Below are 20,000 nucleotides of genomic sequence, written 5' to 3' on the forward strand. Positions count from 1 at the left end.
CATGACATACCATATTTTTTGCAGTGAGAAATAAATTGCACACGGTAGCCCGCGAAAATACAGATAATTGCCTTCCTTGCCACGCATCAGCCTTTTCTTTTGCATTTAAAGTTTCGTCTCTCCAATACGAATCAGGGTCCCGGTACGCTTGGAGAGGTACACCTAGATACACTGTAGGAATCGTTGACCACTGCAGTCGAGAGTAGTACTCTGGCGTGTCTTCCCAACTGCCATGCCAGAAGCCATAGCTCTTTTCCCAGTTTATTAACGCCCCCGTAGACTGACAATATTTGTGGCTTCACAGATGCTATCTTTATCTGAACAGAAAACCGCAATATCATCGGCATAGGCCAATATTTTAACATGCGCTGACTGAAGCCCGTTACGCTCTCATTATTTCGGATAGCCAAGCAAAGAGGCTCAAGGTAAAGTGCAAACAACAGGGGCGACATGGGACAGCCCTGCCTAACTGACGACCGAACTTGCACGCTTTCGGTCAGTTCTCCGTTCACTATAATTCGCGTTGCGCAGTTGGCATACGCCATTCTGACGCCGTCTGTTATTAAATTACCAACATTGGAGTGATCCAATATGGCAAATAGCACATCATGCGACACCCGGTCAAATGCTTTTGCGAGATCCAGTTGGATCATTGCCACACGGTCACCATGTGCGTCACAACATTCTAGTACGCTTCGCGCTACGTGAATGTTCGTGGCGATGCTCCGTCCCTTTATGCCACAAGTCTGATGCGTGCCAACCAGCTTTGTTATCACACATTGCAGTCGTCTTGCCAACACTTTCATAAATATTTTATAATCAACGTTGGTGAGGCTTATCGGGCGATAAGACCCCACCAACAAACGCTTTTCCGGCTCCTCAGTTTTCGGAATCAGTGTGATATGAGAAGTTCTGAAGGTCAGTGGAACACGGTTTTGCTCATAAGCTTCATTGATAACCTTCAGGAGGAGGTGAGCTATCATTGGCTTAAACATTTTATAAAAGGACGCCCCTAATCCGTCAGGACCCGGTGCTTTACCAGCTGGCAGAGCGTCTATTGTGTCCTCTATTTCTTCGACGCAAATTGGCATTTCTAGTCGCTCCTTTTCTTCATCATCAAGCTTGGGCATTAGAGGCAAAAATTCTGCTTCAAAATCCCCTACCATTTTTCGCGGGTGACCAAGTAGGTCTTTGAAATGACCGGCAATTACATGTTTGATAACACTGCCATCCGACGAAACATCATTCCCACTTCGTATTTTCCGAATTTCCTTACGGCTCGCGTATCGCTTTTCGTCCGATAAAGCACGCTTTGTAGGTGCTTCAGCGGCCCACAGCTTCTCAGACCGTGCGCGAATAACCGCCGCTCTGTACTTATCCGTATCTAATCTTTCCAACTGTATCTTGATGCTCCTTAGTTCTTTGGAAAATGTACCTGGTTGAGCGCATTCTATACCAGTAAGGAATTCTAGTTGCTCACACAGGTGTTTTTCGTTTTGTTTCGGTTCAAATCGCAGTTTACTACTTTTTTCAATTGCCTTGAGTTTAACTGCCTGTTTAAATTCTTCCCAGCCCACGGCAACACTTATCGGCTGCTCTGCGAGCAACTTTTTTAGCTCCTCCTCAACGTCCTTAACATAACCCTCGTCCTCCAACAATTTCGTGTTGAGTTTCCATAGGTCCCAATTAAAGCTGTTTTTGCTTTGATTTCTGCCGAAGTTTGCAATCACTAGACAGTGATCACTAAAGCACACTGGTCTAACCTCATACGATGTACACAGCGGCACTAATTCAAGCGATACATACAACCGATCAAGTCGTCCGTGGCTACTGCCTTGAAAATGAGTGAATTGCAGTTGAGTAGCATTTGCAAACACACTTCCAACATCTTCCAAGTTGTGACCGTGAATAACTGAATTCAGGATCTCCGCACTCTTATCCTTCACTGTCAAGCATTTTACACGGTCTTCAGCGCGACAAACACAGTTGAAAACCCCCAACAAAACTATGACCTTTTCACAATCTAGGTACGTCTGGAAACGTTCAAAAAACATTCTCTCGGAAGCTATATTAGGTGCATACACACACATAACTCTGAAGTTTACATCGTAATGTGAAAAATCAACAATCAGGAGCCGGCCACTTTGACACGAAAACAGCGACTGCACATTTATACCAACATTGTTACGTATGAAAAGGGCACAGCCGCCAGAGGAACCAACTGAATGACACACACACAAACGTCGAAACGCAGTCTGAAAGCGGACACCATTCGATCTGTCGCTTCTTGGCTATCAATTTTGGTTTCTTGAACAGCTACTACGTGCAGATCGTTCTCAATGAAAAGGCGGTTAAGCTGGCACTGTCGCCTTCTTGCTCCGAGGCCCCGTACGTTTATTGTAGCTACACGTAGCGCTTCAGGGAGGTTGATTGCCATGTCGAAGAAAGGAAAGGACCCTATCTCATGGTGTCTACATAAACGACAAACCCCGGAACCCCATGCCACCTCTGTATGGCATGAACTACACAAAACTACGGAGGCGGTTTACCCGCCTGCCGTGATTCTACAGGAATGTTCGGACGCGGCTTCAAGGTCGAACGCCTCATACCTGATGTTTTAGTCGGCGGCTCGTCTCCGCCACTGGCACCAAGTTGGGGCACATTCGGAGCAAGTTGCTCGTGCGGCCGTTTTCCGACCGTTTGGCTGACCGCTGTACCGAGAGCGTCCATGGGCTGGGTGTCGCTAACCACAGAGTCAGATAATGTCACAGCCGCACCATTCGGCACGACGGCGACGGCCGATGCAGACTCTGGGGAAGACTTCTCGGGCGTTGCGCCTGCGACAGGTTGACACTCCAGTTGTTCCGTCTGTGGGGCGCCCACCGTGGTCTCTTGCAGCGACGATACAATAGCCACTCTCGATGCATCCTCCGCGTCGGCTTCATCCATGAGCAGTTCGGCAGCGTCTCCGCTGCTCACGGGCCCGGCGACGCTGGCGTACGTCGAGCGCGATTTGAAGGTTATCGCGCGAGCGTCGACCGGGTACATGAACAGCGCCATGGCCCAGAATTCTCTGCCGAGGCGAGGGAGGTATCAAGCCAGCTTCCCTCACTCTTTTTTCTGTTCCTTTAGTAGCCGTCACTCCCTGCTGGGACATCACTTTCATTTTTTTTTCGTTTGGTTCTACGAACAGGTAGTTATCGTTGTGAGCACGACGTATTCTTCGGTATTATCTGAAACTGGACACTTTATCGCAACAAATGGAAAGCTTAGAATAGAGAGAAAGGGCTGTGAATATGTCGCGGGGGTGATGGTTGTTGCATGGAACAGCGAACGAGGGAGAGAAGAGTGCGAAATCATGATTTTTCCTGTTCCAAACCCGGCCGCCAGGTGCCTGGAGTGCAAGGCTGGTCGACACTCGCGCGATAACCTTCAAATCGCGCTCGACTGTACGTCCGAGAACACTGGTTCTCGTCATCTCCGAAGCGACGGCAGGAACCGCACCGTGGAATGCGGCAGTCGCGCCAAATGTGGCCCGTGCCTCGACACCGCAGACAGAGGGGAGCCCTGCCCGCAACGACCACAAGGGCTATCTCTCCAGCGACGTTCACCTGGTGGGGCAGGTCGTCCAGCTTCACGCCGGCATTCAAATACAACGTCACCAGCCTCGTGGTCGAACCCTTATCCGCCACACCCTGTGCGCGCCACCGCTCCTTAGATGTGTCGGTCCCTTTGCCGAACGGCGCGAAAGCGAGCCGCACGTCCTCGTCCGGTACGCTGGGCAGCAGCCAATGTAGCTTCATTCGGATGTCTCGGTTCGCCGGGTCAATCACGAGGCATCGAGCAGCTTTCACTTTCAGCTCACCCATTTGCACAATCTTCTTTACGCCCACGTCGTCCTTAAAGGCCCAAACGTGGCTCATGCGGTACGCCCCGAGGGCGATAACTTCCGGCAGAACCGATAGGGGAGCGAGCGCATCCCGGAAATCTTCCACCCGGTATGGGCGGACCCTGATGTCTCCGTGCAAGAAAACAGTGTTTAGAACGAATCGTCCTGTAGGCAAACTAGGCAATACGACCTGATATTCTTCACCCGATGCAAAAATCCTGTCACCGCGGCTCGACATGGCCGCTGTAGCCGCTCCAACGGAGCTATGGTGGCTAGAAGGGGGAGGTGACGCCAACGGCGGACGGAAGCCGCTCCTCCATTTCAAGCCGAGTGTAGGTGGCGCTGTTGGCCGTAGTGCGATGCATGGTACGCGCCGCTCGCCTTACGCCACGGTACTTGAACATACGTATGCCCGCCGTGCGTGCAACGCGTCGGCCTTTCAGTGATGTTGCAGGTAATGGTTTAGCTCATTAAACTCTAGTCGAACCTGATTACGGCTGACAGAATTCAATTTTAAGCCATGGTGGTGCAGTGGTTAGGGTGTTCGACTGTTGTGCCCAAGGATGAGGGATCGCATCCCGGCCGCGGCGACCGCTTTTCACTGGAGGCGAAAAGCAAGGCGCTCGTGTGCTGTACGAGTACACGTTAAAGAACTCCAGGTGGTCGAAATTCCGGAGTCCTCCACTACGGTGTCTCTCATAGCCCGAGTAATTTTGGCACATGAAACCCAACAAAGAAAAACAATTAAAATCGATCGGATGGTACTCCAATACTTCTGGTGCGTAGAATACAGGCGTATCTATCCTTTCAGTTCCAGGAATTGGAGGGTCTTGAATGAGTCCCGTCGGATCGAGATAGTGCATGTCGAAAGTAGAAGACAGACCAAGATAATGAGTATTCAAGGTATACTGCGCACACACAAAACAAGGACGAGAAAGGTACACAACAAGCGCAGGTGTTGCGCTTGTTGTGTACCTTTCTCCTCCTTGTTTTGTGTGCGCGCAGTATACCTTGAAGATATGTCTGACTGACTCGCCCAACAACGCACTCTTTCAAGAGAATGAGGATGGAAGGATGTTTCGGCTCCGTGTGGTCGCATTTTTTTCCCACAACGTTGTTTGCCCCAGGGCATAAAATAATATGTAAGAAAATTAAAAAGGGGTAATAAATGAAAGAAAAAAGGTTGGCTGTTCTTTGGTCGATGTTTTCCACCTCCTTCAGTTTCAAGGATATGAAGCATCCGCATTACTCCTAAAAAATGTGATTGGGGATCCAAACAAGCAAAACAAAGCATAGCAAAAATTTATTGCATATCGTAGTAATAGCAATGTACTGCACATAATAACATTCAGGGTAATTCAAAATAACAGATACATTTACACATGCTTCTGTGTAATTAGAAAAAAAAAATACATTAAACATTGATTACCAACACTGCATGCATCGCTTGGCACCAAGAAATAGGGAGGCAAGGATATCCCTTCCCGCTAAATAAAAAAAAAAATTACATTCGACCTTGAATAAATATGCAACTTAGAGCACCCTCTTAAGTTTCAGCACTTTCATTCTTCCCTGCTTAGCGTTGCACTTACAGTTCTGGGCCTTAACATAGAAGTGCTGCCTGGTAAGAACATAAAATTTGATAATTTTGCTTGGAAGGGACATACTGTGATTTTTTTTTTTTTTTTTTTTTGCGCTGAAGTTCATCTGTTCGGCGAAGTTAGGCCCTCACATTAACATGCCAGCAGCGCAACACATCTGTCCATAAACGACAGGTCACGCTGGCAGCCGCGAACAAGCAGGAACACTGCCGCACCGTCCATACACCGCGCGGGTACCTGCACACGCGCGCGATCGCGTGACTGCATCGCCAAGCTGACCGCAGCGCCACCGCGGCCTTCGCGGCAGCGCATGAACCAGAGGATCGCGCTTTCTCGGCGGATACGCCGGCGCTGGCGCCACCTCCCCCTTCTAGCCACCATAACGGAGCTCGTCATAACACGTCCGTCACGCTCGGTGGCCGGAAGTGGAATCACTCGGCCACGACTGCCACGTGAGAGGGGATCAATGAGCATCTCCTCTAAATCGATGCAAAAGGACTAAAACTAAACAAAAGAATGCGCTTGCGCAGTCGACAGGATTCGAACCTGTGCGGGGAGACCCCAATGGATTTCTAGTCCATCGCCTTAACCACTCGGCCACGACTGCCACTTTTTTTTCTTTATTGCATGAATTGGTACAAATACATCAGTAAGGATTCCACTTCCGGCTTCCGTGGGAGACGGACGTGTGATGGCAAGCTTTGAGCGTGCCTCGGTATCGGTCATGTCTGGCCGAGGATGCGGCGAACGACGCCCACCACTGGGCTATCGCATGGTTCTACCTACGTTTCCTCCCGGAGAAGCAATGAAGACAACGGTTTTCCTTCACTGTGATATTGCCAGCCGGCCTTATCGCATACAGGATTTTCGTGAGCCGTTGGAAAAGGCCGGTGTACTACCCTACGTGGCTGGCATTGGACCCTTCCAAATGTCTCATATCTGGATGCTGAAGATGAAGACTGAGGAAGCGAAGGAACGCCTGCTGAAAGAAGGCGCGCTGGAAGTGAAGAGACGCTACTGTGCGGTCATCGACCCGAACAAGCGTGAGTTGGTTTTCAAGGTGCACTGGGTGCCTTTCTACGCTTCGAGTGAAGCGGTGCAGAGGGCGTTCGAAGACTTTGGAGATGTGAGAGAAGTCACTTATGAGCAGTGGAACAGCCCGGGGTTTGAAGAGGCCGAATCGACAACTCGGCTAGTAAAAATAATGCTCAAAGAGGGGCTTTCGATCGATGATTTGCCCCACATGTATATACAAGTTTTACGGAGGGCATGTGTTAGTGGTGGTGCCTGGACGGCCACCAATATGCTTAAGGTGTAAGAAGACAGGCCACATTCGACGTGATTGCCGCACTAAGAGATGTAGTTCGTGTCATATCTTCGGGCACGACCAGGAGGGATGCGTCCGCACGTATGCCCGTGTGGCCACGGGTATTGTGCCCCCTCAAGACGACGGGAGCGAGTTGATCATGGACCAGGAGGAACTGGAGAACGCTGGAGCCCTGCCCCCTACAGTATCCGGAGAAGGACCTGATGTCCAACAGCCGGAACACACCACCGGCGGAGGGAAGACGCAAGTTAGCGAACCCGCTGCAGAAACGACTGGAAAGGGGGAGGAGGCTGCTATGTCGTCAGATCAGCCAACAGCGAAAGGCACTTCGGAAGGAAGCGTTGCTGAGTCCCCGATGGATATGACAACCGCCTCCATGAAGAGACCACGAGGCTACGAAAAGGTACCAGCTACAGAACGGGAACTGCGTCGACTAGAAAAGCAGTGGACCGTTTGTTGAGCGAACTAGATTTAGACATCGTAGCCATACAAGAAACAAAGGTTGAGGATGAGCAGCAAACAAATATGGTGTTTGGTTTTCGGTCATGCTTCAATGTTTGCGTAAGCCATGCAGTCGATTTTTCGGCAGGTTGCTGTCTTTTCCTGAGGAAAAGTGTAGGCATAGCAGTGGAGCAAGTAATAACTTGTGCAAGGGGGCGTTTCGTCGTGTGCGACATCAAGTACGAAACCTGTGCGGTGAGGGTGGTGGTTCTGTATGCACCAACGACACAAAAAGAACGGCGCGACTTTTTTGAGCAGTTGGTGCCTTTCCTTGAATGCAGTCGTGCGCTTATATTTTTAGGAGATTTCAACTGTGTTGTAGACTCTAAGGATCGTTCGAATAGAAATGTTGGAAAAGACCAAAGTGCCGAATTCCTGAAGTGTGTCCTCAATGAGTGCAGCTTAGAGGACGTATCAGTCCTGGTGAATGGTGAAAAACGTGTGCATTTCACACATTTTTAAGGTAGTAGTCACGCGCGACTTGACAGAATATATGTGTCGCCAGAGTTTTCGCCTACCTGTGAAGTGAAGTGAAGCAAGTGTCATTTAGCGACCATTGCTTAGTTACGGTCACGCTGGGCGGAACGAAGCAGTGTAAATCAAAAATGAACTGGGACTTATGGAAAATAAACTCGAGGCCTGCAGAAGACGAACTATTTTTACGAAAAGTTAAGGAAAGCAGGGATATTTTTTTATGAGAGCGAAACAGGCTGTATCGAATCCTGGGAACGATTTAAACAGGAGGTGAAAATGAATGCAATTGAGCGCTCTTCCATTATTAAGTATGAGGAAAAGAAAGAAGAAAAGCAACTGCAAGAGCTCTTACAATATTTAGGGCGTGAAGAAGAACGAACGCCGGGTATGTTCATGCATGATATAAAAGGCATCAAAGTTAGGCTACAAGCTTTGGATGCCCAGAAGTACAGAGGCGCTGCGATAAGAGCGCGTACGGAAAAATGGCTCCGTGGCGAGATGCCAACAAAACGCGCCCTCGCTGATGAAAAGCGATATGCGCGCGCGAACGAGATAACGGTTATTGAATACAAGGGGCAGAGGCATGATGAGCAAGACGGAATTACGAGCGCCTTCGTGGAACATTACCGTGAGCTGTTTTCGAGCAAAGCACCAAGTGAAGAAGGGTTTAGAGATAACTTTTTGCCTCTGATGCCAATATTAGGCAAAGAAGTTACTGAAGAGTTCTCACGTGTGCTGATTGCAGCTTGAACCCTAAAATGCGATCGCTATCAATGATAGCCAAGCAAAGTGGCTCTAAATACAGTGCAAAAAGCAGGGAGGAGAGCGGGCAGCCCTGCCTTACTGATGAACGTACAGCGATGCTGTCAGTTCACCATTCACGATAATACGAGTCGTGCAGTTCGCATAAGCCATTTTAACACCCTCCACTATGACTTCACCAAGGTTAGAATGCTCCAAAATGGAAAAAAGAATTTCGTGAGAAACACGGTCAAAGGCCAAATCTAATTGCATCATGGATATCTGACCACCGAGTGCATCAACACATTCTAATACGGTTCTTGCGACATGTATATTCATGGCAATGGATCGACCCTTGATGCCGCACGTTTGATGAGACCCAACCAGTTTTTTTTATTACACTTTGCAGTCTTTTTGCTAAAACCTTCATGTACACCTTGTAGTCAACATTGGTGAGGCTAATCGGTCGATATGACCCCACCAACAGTCGTTTCTCCGGATCATCTGTCTTGGGTATTAGCACGATGTGCGATGTAGAGAAAGACAATGGAACAGTATTACGTTCATAAGCCTCAGTGATTACATCGAGCATAAACTGAGCCGCATACTGCTGAAAAGTTTTAAAGAAGGCAGCGCTTAGACCATCCGGCCCAGGGGCTTTCCCAGGTGTCAGGTCATCTATTGCAGATTCTATCTCCTGCAATGTTATCGGTGTTTCTAGGCGCGCTTTACTTTCGTCATCCAGTGCAGGCATCAGTCTTAGAAAGTGTTTGAAAGCCGCCTACAGTCTCAAGCTTAGCGCTAAGCAGTTCTTCGAAGTGCTCTGCTACCGCACGCTGAATATCTTTAGCATCTTCAGTGATATGGCCGGCATATCTTATACTTCTAATTTCTTTCTGGCAGGCGTATCTTTTCTCGTCTGCTAGCGCTCGTTTTGTCGGCACTTCTCCAGCCCAAAGTTTTTCAGCCCTTGCATGTATGACAGCCGCTGTGTATCTTTCGCTGTCGATTGTTTCCAGCTCACTTTTAAGCTCTCGTATTTTACTGGCGAAATGACCTGGCACAGTACTTTCCATGCTCAAAAAATAAAACTGAAGTTGTTCATTCAGTTCTTTTTCTTTCTCTTTATGCCGCACCTTACTGCTCTTTTCTATGGATTTCAATTTGACCCACTCTTTGAAGATGTCCCATTCCGCTGCAAAACTTACTGGTCGCATAGCCAGACGATTTTCAAACCCGGTCTTAACTTCCGTAAGGAACTCTTCATCGGCGATAAGTTTGGCATTCAGTTTCCATAGGTGCCAGTTAAAGCGCGATTTCTTTCCTTTCCTACCAAACACTGCACTCACGAGACAATGATCGCTGAAAGACCCGTGTTTGACCTCATATGCAGTACACAGGGAAACAAGATAAACCGAGGCATACACCCTGTCCAATCTAGCATGGCTATCTCGCTGAAAGTGCGTGAATTCTGGCTGGTTTCCAGTGGAGAACCCACTACCAACATCCTCAAGGCCGTATTGATGCACAAGTGCATTCAACCGCTCGGAGCTTCTGTCTCTCCGAGGTTTACACTTTGCCGCTCGGTCCGCTGCTGCGCACACAGTTGTAGTCACCAAGTACAAGCAAGATTTTGTCGACCTTCAACCACAACTCAATAGAATCAAAAAACAATTCACGCTCGCATTCTGAATTGGGAGCGTACACACACACACAACACGCCAGCATAAATTAGAGTAGGTAAAATCAGTAACCAAAAGCCGACCACTTGGACAGGCAAAAACGGACTCTACGCTTACTCCCAGCGTGTTACGTATAAATAAAAGGCATCCACCCGATACACCAACAGAATGGCATACACACACATAAACGTTTGTTTGAAAAGAATCCACCATACGGTCAGTGCTTTCTTGGCTCTCAATCTTTGACTCTTGCACAGCTGCTACATCTATATCATTATCTAAAAGGAGGCGACTGAGCTGACATTGTCGCCTTCTCGCTCCCAGCCCTCTGACCTTCAAAGTAGCTACGTGTAACGGCGAATTAAGCTTGAGAGTAATGTATTAGAAAGAGACGCCCGTACCCGCATGGTGCCTACCTTCATGGTTGCGTGGCCTCCGCTTCTGACGAACAGCGGCGTATGAATGCATGTAATGTCCTCCCAGCAGAACGTCGGGATGCATTCAAACGAAGTCCAAGCACCGTCTTTAATTTTTTTTTCACACAAGCACCGCTTGGTTGCAGAAGATTCCTGACGCTGGTCGGTAGCCAGCCAACCCACAAATCGTTCAGGATACCACAAAACTACGGAGGCGGTTTTCCCGCCTGCCGCGTGTCAGCCGAGAAGTTCGGCTTCGGTCTCAAAGTTGCTCTTCGGATGCCTGCAGTTTTCGGTGGCGGCTCACCACAAACACCGCCTGGCACCTGAGTCTCCTCGACGCTTTCCTCGTGCGGACGTTTCGCGGCAATTAAGGCTGCTGTCTCCGGCCCAACCTCCATGGCATCAGTACAGGGAGGCTCAGTACTGAGATGCTCCTCAGCGTCAGAAAAATTGATTACATCTGACGCTTGCTTTGACGCGCCTTCATGGTCCTGTGACGGATCTTGCAGGGCTTGCAGAGTTTCATTCTCTTGACTGGAGACCGTCACCTTATGCTTTGTTAAAAGAGTCATGGAATGCGCGTCCTGTTTTGTTGACTGACCTCTAATGTCAGCAGTCTCCTCCGCATCCGCCTCGTCCATAATTAACTTGGACGAGTCTTCGCTGGTCTTCGGACTCGGACGAGTCTTCGCATTGATATGACTGAACACGTTATGGACGAGGTGAAGGCTGAGGAAGCATCAAGGGCAGCTGGAGTTAAAGCAGCAACCGTCGAGAAGAGCACGCAGCCTTCAAGTGTTGGGTCTAGCGGCACAAGTTCGGCCGAGGCACCTCCAGTGCCACAACACGTCTCCGAGGAAAAGACGAGCCAAGAAAAGCCGCCGCCTATTCTCAGAGCCCCTGCTAGCACACTTGACGAACCTCACGTCGGACACTACCCTAATGATGTCTCATTGGAAGAAGCTGCTGTCTCAGCCACAAAACGCGCTTACCTCGAAACTGTGAAAGATGACCGACTAACTGATGGAGCACCCGCGGAGGAGCCGCCCACCAAGGCGGTAATGACGCGACGGTCGCCCTACAGGCCAAGACCAAATATTCCGCCAGACATAAGACCTGCGGTGGAGGCGCCTGAATAGCGCTTCTACAGCTGTTATACGCTGCCGTCGGTTTCCGGATCAGCGTGCCATGGTGGAGACGATATACCACGGAAGGGAACTGTGAGCTTGACCGTCAAACTTTGGCCATGGACTGCGAAAGTGCAAGTGACCGTTGCGAGGCGGTGCGCTTTGTGGAGCTCCAACACGCGGAACCCCCTTCAGCGCCACGGTACCCTGAGGTGAGCACTGCGCGAGCAGTGGGTGCCTTTAAAAATGAACAACAAAAGATTCAACTGCCACTACGCGTAGCCACTCTGAACGTTCGTGGACTGGCGGCGAGGAAGCGCCAGTGTCAGGTCAATCACCTCTTCTTAGAAAATTAATTGGATATAATCGCACTACAAGAAACTAAGATTGAGAGCGAGGAACACAAATCGTATGGTTGAAAATTTTCAGTCCCGATACAATGTCTGCGTATGTCACGTGGTTGGAAAGTCCGGAGGTTGCGCGTTATTTTTGAGAAATAGTATTGAAATTGGGAATGAAACCATTGTCACATCCAAAGAGGGTCGGTTGCTAGTTGTCGATTTTACCCTTTCTGGATGGGATGCTCTTGGAGAGTGATTTGTGTGTATGCCCCTAACAATAGAGAGATTTAGCATACCGTGATCCGCGATCCACCACCGTGACACTCTACCGCTCGTGGGCCGGGCGCACAAGCTGATTGGTTCCGATGCGCCAGGTCAATGTGCTGACATCAAGTATGTGGCGCCATCTATCGGCATGAAAGTGATCTGGGCATGCGCAATGGAACGCGCGGTGGCGGATAACGGTAGCGGATCGCGGATCACGGTGTGCTAAATCTCTCTAATAGAGAGATTTAGCTTACCGTGATCCGCGATCCGCCACCGTGGCTCTCTACCGCGCGTGGGCGGGGCCGGTCAAGCTGATTGGTCCCGACGCGGCAGGTCTTTGTGCCGACATCCAGTATGTGGTGCCATCTGTCAGCAGCAAGGGAGGTCTGGGCATGCGCAGTGGAACGCGCAGTGGCGGATCCCAGTAGCGGATCGCGGATCACGGTAAGCTAAAACTCTCTAATTACAGGGAACGTGTTAGTTTTTTTTTGAAAAGGTCAAAATGTTTTTGAACTGCGAGAGAAGCGTCGTTTTGATGGGTGATTTTAACTGTGTTTGAATGCCAGAGGATCGAGTGCCGATCACCCCTGTGCGTGATCAGAGTGCGCAGTATTTCGATGCAATAATTCAAGAACACGACATGGAAGATATGGGCTGGGTGTTGTTTCAAGGCTCGCAGCCATGTTTACGCACTTCCAACGCGGTAGCAATGCAAGACTAGACAGAGTATAAGCAAGCAGAGGATTTGTGACAATGTGTTCCAAACATGAAGTCAAACATGTTTCTTTGAGAGATCACAGCCTTGCTATTATAAGCTTTGGGAATAAACATAGGACTCGTTTTTTTTTATTTATTTATTAATACTGCAATCCCAGGAAGGGATTTTCGCAGGGTGAGCATACAGAAAATAGGTAAGTACAAATATTAAGAAAAAAAAGTTTCAACTGGAAACTTTGGAAATTTAATGTTAAATTGCTGGAAGATGAAACCTTCGTTAAACAAATTATAGACTTAACCAAAATGCCTTGCGTCGAATCAGCAAGCTGCGCAGATAAGTGGGAAAATTTTAAGAACACGGTCAAGATGAAAGCAATAGAACGAGGAACTATCCTTCATCAAAGTGAAAAGAAACGAATCAAAGAATTGGAGTGAAAATTAGACTTTTTGACATGTATGGAAACAGTAGTGCCCGGTGTGTACATAAAATAAATCCGAAAAGTTAAAAGCCAGCTAGAAGCTCTGGAGGCAGATAAGTACCGAGCGGCTGTGATAAGGGCGCGCGCCGAAAAGTTGTGGGCGGGTGAAATGCCAAATAAGCGTGCATTGTGTGATGAAAGAAGATATGCAGCATAAAATGAAATTCAACAGATCCGCTACCGCAACAGAATAACGACCGACCGCGAAGAAATCGAGCGAGCGTTTGTTGAGCATTACAAAGGACTGATAGGGAATGACAGAAGCGCAAAGGGTAGTCTGTGGGACGAATTTTTGCACCTCATGCCTCGATTAGACGAAGAAAAACGTGCGCGCTTAGAACAGCCTATTAGTTTAGAGGAAGTTCAGAAGGCTATTGAGGACCTGCCACTTGGGAAAACACCAGGACCTGATGGGTTAGGCGTTGCTTTCTATAAAACATTCTGAGAAGTCAGCCCGCTGCTATACGATACGATTGCAGAAGCGTACAATGTAAAACAAATGCCACCTTCCTTTTCTACTGCCCACATTGTGCTTATCCCCAAAACAGGTGACCGAGAAAAATGCTGTCTGTGGGGGCTTATCGCCCGATAACCCTCACAAATGTCGACTATAAGATCTATATGAAGATTCTAGGCAAACGTTTACAGAGTGTCATCACGGACCTAGTTGGACCGCACCAAACGCGCGGAGTGAAAGGGCGTACCATCTGCACAAATGTGCACATCGCTTGAGTGCTGTGATGCCTTCGGTGGCCGAGTGCAATGCTAGACCTGTTGAAGGCGTTTGATCGCGTGGCGCACGATGTCCTGTACTCAGTTTTGGAACATGTAAATGTGGGCAGCATAATACCAGGCGGGCTTAAAATGCTTTACAGCAGCTGTACAGTTCATAGTCAATAACAACCTGTGTGAACCCATCCCTCTGCGGTCCTCCGTACGGCAGGGATGCCCACTTTCACCATTGCTTTTTGCACTTTACCTTGAGCCCTTCTGTTTAAGTCTTATTAACAACGACCAAATAAATGGCTTCAGGTTTCAGTCATCTAATATTAAAATTCTTGCGTATGCAGACGACATTGCTGTATTCTGCAGTGACCGCGAGAGTGTTCAAGAAAGTGTTGGCGTCGCCAAGCGGTTTTGCCAGCAAACTGGGGCTGAAATCAATTGGGAAAAGAGTGTGGGCTTTTGGCACGGAAGCTGGGGAATTACACCACCGTTGTTCGCGAACCTGCAGTGGACAAACATGCCATCGAACTACTTGGGGGTGCCTCTCAAGCACTATAACAAGAGCGCAGATTACTGGAACGAGACGACGTCAAAAGAAAGCAAGGGCATGGCAAGGACGAGACTTGTCGATGTTTGCGAGAGCAACAGTATGTAATATTTTTTAAATTGCCAAAGTGTGGTATGTTTTGCAATTTCTGTCTATGTCGTGTGTAAATGTGCAAAAAATGCATAGGGTGTTTGCTGTGTTTATTTGGAATTCAAGTTGGGAGAGGGTCAGGAGAACCAATTTGTTTCGAACAGTTCAAGATGGTGGTCTGGGTCTCGCGCATTTGTTTGTCCGCCAGGTTGTGTCCCGTTTTATGTTTGAGGGACCAGAAAGACCCACCCGCATGGATGAGTGTGCTTGATGATTTAGTTCATCATTTTAACTTGTGAGCGGCTGAAGAAGCCGGGGTGCTTTTAACAATGTATCGTGCTTGCCTCAATAAAAAGGTATCTAAAAAATAAATCGGGGCCGAGTGGTTAAAGCGATGGACTAGAAATTCATTTGGGGTCTCCCCGCACAGGTTCAAATCCTGTCGACTGCGCAAGCGCATTCTTTTGTTTAGTTTTAGACTTTTTGCATCGATTTAGAGGAGATGCTCATTGATCCCCTCTCACGTCATACATACAGCGACGTTGCCTGTCAAGACATTTCTTCACAATAAGGAGATGTTTGTGCCCTGGTCGGTAAATTGTCGTCTCTGTAACGTGCCTGAGACAACTGATCATTGCTTTATTCTGTGCCGTGATGCTATGTTCTTTTGGGACATACTACAAAGAAATCTTAAAAAGGACATTGAAATTACGCCTTATACAATTAGATTTTTGCCTCCTGACAAAAACTCTGTCATGCCTTACGATCTATTTGTGTTGATGGGACTGTTCAGCCTTTGGAAAAGCCGCATGATCGACAGGCATGCAGAGCCACCAAGATCGTCGAAATCCGTGTTTCGGGAGCAGTGTGCTTTGGTGAGAAGTGTATATGCTGCACGTGAAGAACCTCCAAACTGGATGCCATATCTAGACGCATGTGTATGTCTCCCAGACTTTTGATGTTCTGATGATTGTGCATTGTCGGGCTGAGGATATGACGGGCTCGTATTAAGCAGCCCGGTAACTTTAGACATGGACATGTTTAAGTAAGTGGAGTTGTTCCTTTTTACGGAAGTTTTTCCATGCAATAAAGAAAAAAAAAGTGGCAGTCGTGGCCGAGTGGTTAAGGCGATGGACTAGAAATCCATTGGGGTCTCCCGGCACAGGTTCAAATCCTGTCGACTGCGCAAGCGTGTTCTTTTGTTTAGTTTTAGTCCTTTTGCATCGATTTAGAGGAGATGCTCATTAATGCCCTCTCATGTGGCAGTCGTGGCGTTCAGTAAAGCCCTTTTAAATCTAGCGCTTTAGGCAGAATGGGCCTAGGGCTTTTAGCATTCCTTTTGTTTTGCTTTGTTTTTGTGTGTTCAGAGTGTATGCTGTGTTGTTGAAAATTGGTAATAAAGAAAAAAAAAGGCAGTCGTGGCCGAATCAGTGATTCGACTTCCGGCCACCGAGCGTGACGGACGTGCGCATCATGGACTCCCAAGGAGCGGATTCAGCGGCCCGTTTGGGCCGCGGTATCAGGAGTATGAGCAACGCTGCCAAGGAATACCAAATGGTCCTTCCCCATCTGCCATCAGGTTCGACTGTTTTACATACCGTTTTTTTGCATGGGGATGTCTCAGCTAGGCCTTATCGTGTGGAACATTTTCGAGATGCACTCGAACGTGTGTCACTGCTGCTGGAAGTTGTCGCCCTTGGGGCTTATCAGATGAACCACCTGGGGGCTGTAACCTTCAAAGATGAAGACGGAAAAAGAAGATGCTGCAGGTCCAAGAATTCGACGTGAAGGAGCGACGGTGTGTCGTGATTGACCCGTGCAATCAGGCCGCGCGTCTGAAACTGTACTGGCTTTTACACGGCGTGCGCGATGAAGACGTGCGAGTGGCCCTGTCTCCGTTCGGAAAGGTAACGGAACTAACCAGAGACAAGTGGCGGGTGAATGGCTGTGTTGACAAGGCGTCCACGACTCGCTCTGTAACGCTCAAGTTACACGCAGGCGTCACCGTTGCAGATTTGCCGCACCAGCTACGCGTTTCTGAGGACGTTTCCCTCGTCTACGTCCCGGGCTGAGCCTCGCTTTGCCTCCGATGTCGCGGAACTGGGCATATACGCCGAGAGTGCCGCGTTCCACGTTGTGTCGCCGCTTTGGACACGACCCAGTGTGTGCGTACATACGCGAATGTTGCGGGTCCGGCTGGAAACGACGCTGGAAGGCAGTGAAGAGACAAAGTGCGAGGAAACGCCCCTAGAAAAAGCCGCGGCGGCGGAGGAGCTTCCAGATAAAACTGGAGAAGCAACGGCAACTGCTGCGGGCGCAACACCTGAGGGAGAGGCGAGAGGAGACAAACCTCTTGCCTTAGACACGCCAGTAACTATACAGGAGGCTTCCACGAGCGAACCTCGAGACGTGTACATGGCCGCGGCTTTCAGCATGCCTGCAAAGCGGGCACATGAGGACGTCAGTGAGTGTGAAGCTGGCAGGAATGCGAACGGCAACGGGGAGCCACCGACGAAGGCCAACCAGTTCCGTCGTCAGAGCTTCAAACCGAAGCCAAACATCCCCCCATACCGGAGGACTCCGTCATCAACGCCTCCGCCTTAGCGGGGGCGAGTTTTGCAAAGCAGCTGTGATGTCCCGGTCGGCGATCGGGACTAAAGACCGTGTGAGACCTGTGCTGTATACTGCAAATGGCATCACTTCACGACACGAAACTTTTGGTGTATCACTATGTCGCTCTGCATTATAAGTGTGAGTAGAATGATCGGCGTCTTTTTTTAAAATGGCTCGTCCCTTTCAAACTTGCCTACGCGTCGCAACGCTTAATGTGAGGGGCCTCTCAGCGCGCAGACAGCAACAGCAGTTAGGCTACTGCTAGATAACGATATCGACTTACTTACAGTACAAGAAACAAAAATTGAAAGTGAAGAGCAAACAGATCGAATGGTCGAAGTTTTTCGCAGCAGATACAACGTTTGTGTATGCCATGCGGTTCAGAAATCTGCCGGATGCATTATTTTAATCCGCAGGGCTATCAGCTAAGTTGAAGCTGTGATAACGTGTGGAACGGGTAGATTCGTAGTGTGTGATTTCCTTTTTGACGAAACTCCATGGAGAGCAGTGTGTCTTTACGCTCCGAATAAGCGTGCGGAACGTGAGTGTTTTTTTGAATACATTGAATCGTACCTGGCTTGTGAGAGGCGTATATTATTGCTTGGTGACTTCAATTGTGTATGCAGACCAGAGGATAAGTCAACCAAAAACGTTGTGCGTGACACCAGCGCAGAGTTACTTTTGAGAATAGTTAATGAGAATGAGTTAGAGGACGTTGGCAATGTGCTCATACCTGAAGGCCAAGCGAATTATACGCACTTTCAAGGTACGTCGCACGCTAGACTTGATCGCATTTACGTACCGTCTTTACCAAAAGTAACCAGGCTGCTCCGAAGGCTGCCGGAGTAAGCGCGCGGCCGTGTGGCGGCGTTGCGCTCGCTGTGGCTTATCGGTGCTCGTCAGCTCCGAGGGTACAACAGCTGACGTAACTTCGCACCCTCAGTCTCGCCCGTTGGATGATAAAAACTAGGTGCGTTTGATGTGTGGGCTGCGGTTTCACGCGTGCGAAGCCTGGTTGTGCCCAGCGAGGGCGCTCAGTATAGCGACGGGGCTATTATCGCTTCTCGGCAACTGCGGAAAACTGAAAAGCAGGTGATAGTAGACACGGTGAGCTCTTGTTCGTTTCTAGGACGAATATGTGCTAGATTTACCAGACAATGCTGCTCTGAAATAAGGGTTCCGCGAACGAGAAAGCAGTCATGTGCATATAATGGCTAAGCGTGAGGAAGCTTTCATTATAGATTGGTACCTATACCAAAACTTACCTACAAGCAAATGCAAGAATTTGTTAGAATCAAACATTTATCTTATTTATACACAGCCTCCCCAAGGGACTAGCACAATTTTGCAAGCCTAAAAGAGAGATAAGGTGGCTTGGAAGGGTTCACAAGCTTTCCCATAACTTTGTACCGGAGTTACGGTCCGTAAAATTGCAGTACGCAAGGCACCTCGGAGAAAGCATGTTGAAATTTCAAGGTGCGTTATCATTCTTTATGTACAGGCGCATCAAACACGCAGGAAAGCGCAATTCTGCTGGTGTGTTTCAGTAGCGGATTTCAGAACACAAGCACGTATAATTATATAGCGAGAAACGCGACATCTGCTTCAGGGCAGTTGCCGAGAAGAGCGAATAGCCCCGTCGCTATACTGAGCGCCCTCGCTGGGAATAACCGAGCTTCGCACACGTGAAACCGCAGCCCGCACATCATACGCGCCTAATTTTTGTCATCCAACGAGCGAGAGTGAGGGTGCGAAGTTACGTCAGCTGTTGTACCCTCGGAGCTGACGAGCACCGATAAGCCACAGGGAGCGCAACGCCGCCACACGGCCGCGCACTTGCTCCGCCAGCCTTCGCAGCAGCCTGGTTACTTTTGGCAAAGACGGTACCTGTTGCGACTGTCCCAATGTGTTTCAGTTACAAGTGTGAGCGTGTCAGCTTTAGTGACCATTCTTTAGTTATGGTCACATTTGGCCGAAAGGAGAAAACCACCAAATTCAACTGGGAACTGTGGAAGTTTAATGATAAATTATTAGATGATGAAACATTTGTTAATCAATTAGAAGAACGTATTACAAACCTATTACTGGGCAATGTGTGTGACTTTGTGCAAGCTTGGGAATTGTTTAAGTGTGTCATTAAAGTAGCCGCAATAAGCAGAGCAAGTGTCTTGCGGTTTAAGGAAAGAGAACGCGAAAAATATCTGCGTAGCGAACTAGACTATATGCTAAGCGTAGAAAGCATCGATCCGGGAAAATTTAAAAAAGAAATAAAGGAAACAAAGAGCAAACTGGAAGTGATCGATGAAGATAAGTATCGCGGCGTGATGATAAGGGCACGGCCCGAGAGGCTGTGGTGTGGGGAAACGCCCACGAAGCGGGTGCTCAGTGATGAAAAGCGGCACGCGGTGAACAAAGAGATAAACAAAATTTATTACCAAAATGAAGTTACTAGTGAAAAG

The 20,000-nt window shown here is 48.7% G+C and overlaps 1 protein-coding gene, 2 non-coding genes and 1 pseudogene across 3 annotated transcripts in view; 2 read left to right on the forward strand and 2 right to left on the reverse strand.

Annotated features, from left to right (window-relative positions):
* LOC146205813 (uncharacterized) overlaps positions 1–5,629 on the reverse strand; it is a 7,254-nt gene extending 1,625 nt beyond the window's left edge. Inside the window, exons 1-3 of the mRNA XM_084607749.1 lie at positions 5,622–5,629; positions 3,457–4,161; positions 1–3,004 (exon numbers count right to left, since the gene is read on the reverse strand). The exon at positions 1–3,004 is cut by the window's left edge and continues 1,625 nt beyond it. Of these exons, the coding sequence (XP_084463875.1) occupies positions 2,533–3,004; positions 3,457–4,161; positions 5,622–5,629 (1,185 nt within the window). The 3' untranslated portion in view covers positions 1–2,532. The remainder of the gene's footprint in view (positions 3,005–3,456; positions 4,162–5,621) is intronic.
* Positions 5,630–5,868: 239 nt separating this feature from the next.
* On the forward strand, positions 5,869–7,308 carry LOC146205818 (uncharacterized; annotated as a pseudogene).
* On the reverse strand, positions 6,016–6,097 carry TRNAS-AGA (transfer RNA serine (anticodon AGA)). The gene has a single exon. It is a non-coding gene; the product is annotated as a tRNA-Ser (tRNA).
* An 8,724-nt stretch (positions 7,309–16,032) lies between the features above and the next one.
* Positions 16,033–16,114, forward strand: TRNAS-AGA (transfer RNA serine (anticodon AGA)). Its single transcript has one exon. It is a non-coding gene; the product is annotated as a tRNA-Ser (tRNA).
* Positions 16,115–20,000: the final 3,886 nt, after the last annotated feature.

Source organism: Amblyomma maculatum, chromosome 1 (genome assembly GCF_055883805.1).
Source record: "Amblyomma maculatum isolate TAMU_Amacu chromosome 1, ASM5588380v1, whole genome shotgun sequence".
NCBI classification, from domain to species: domain Eukaryota; kingdom Metazoa; phylum Arthropoda; class Arachnida; order Ixodida; family Ixodidae; genus Amblyomma; species Amblyomma maculatum.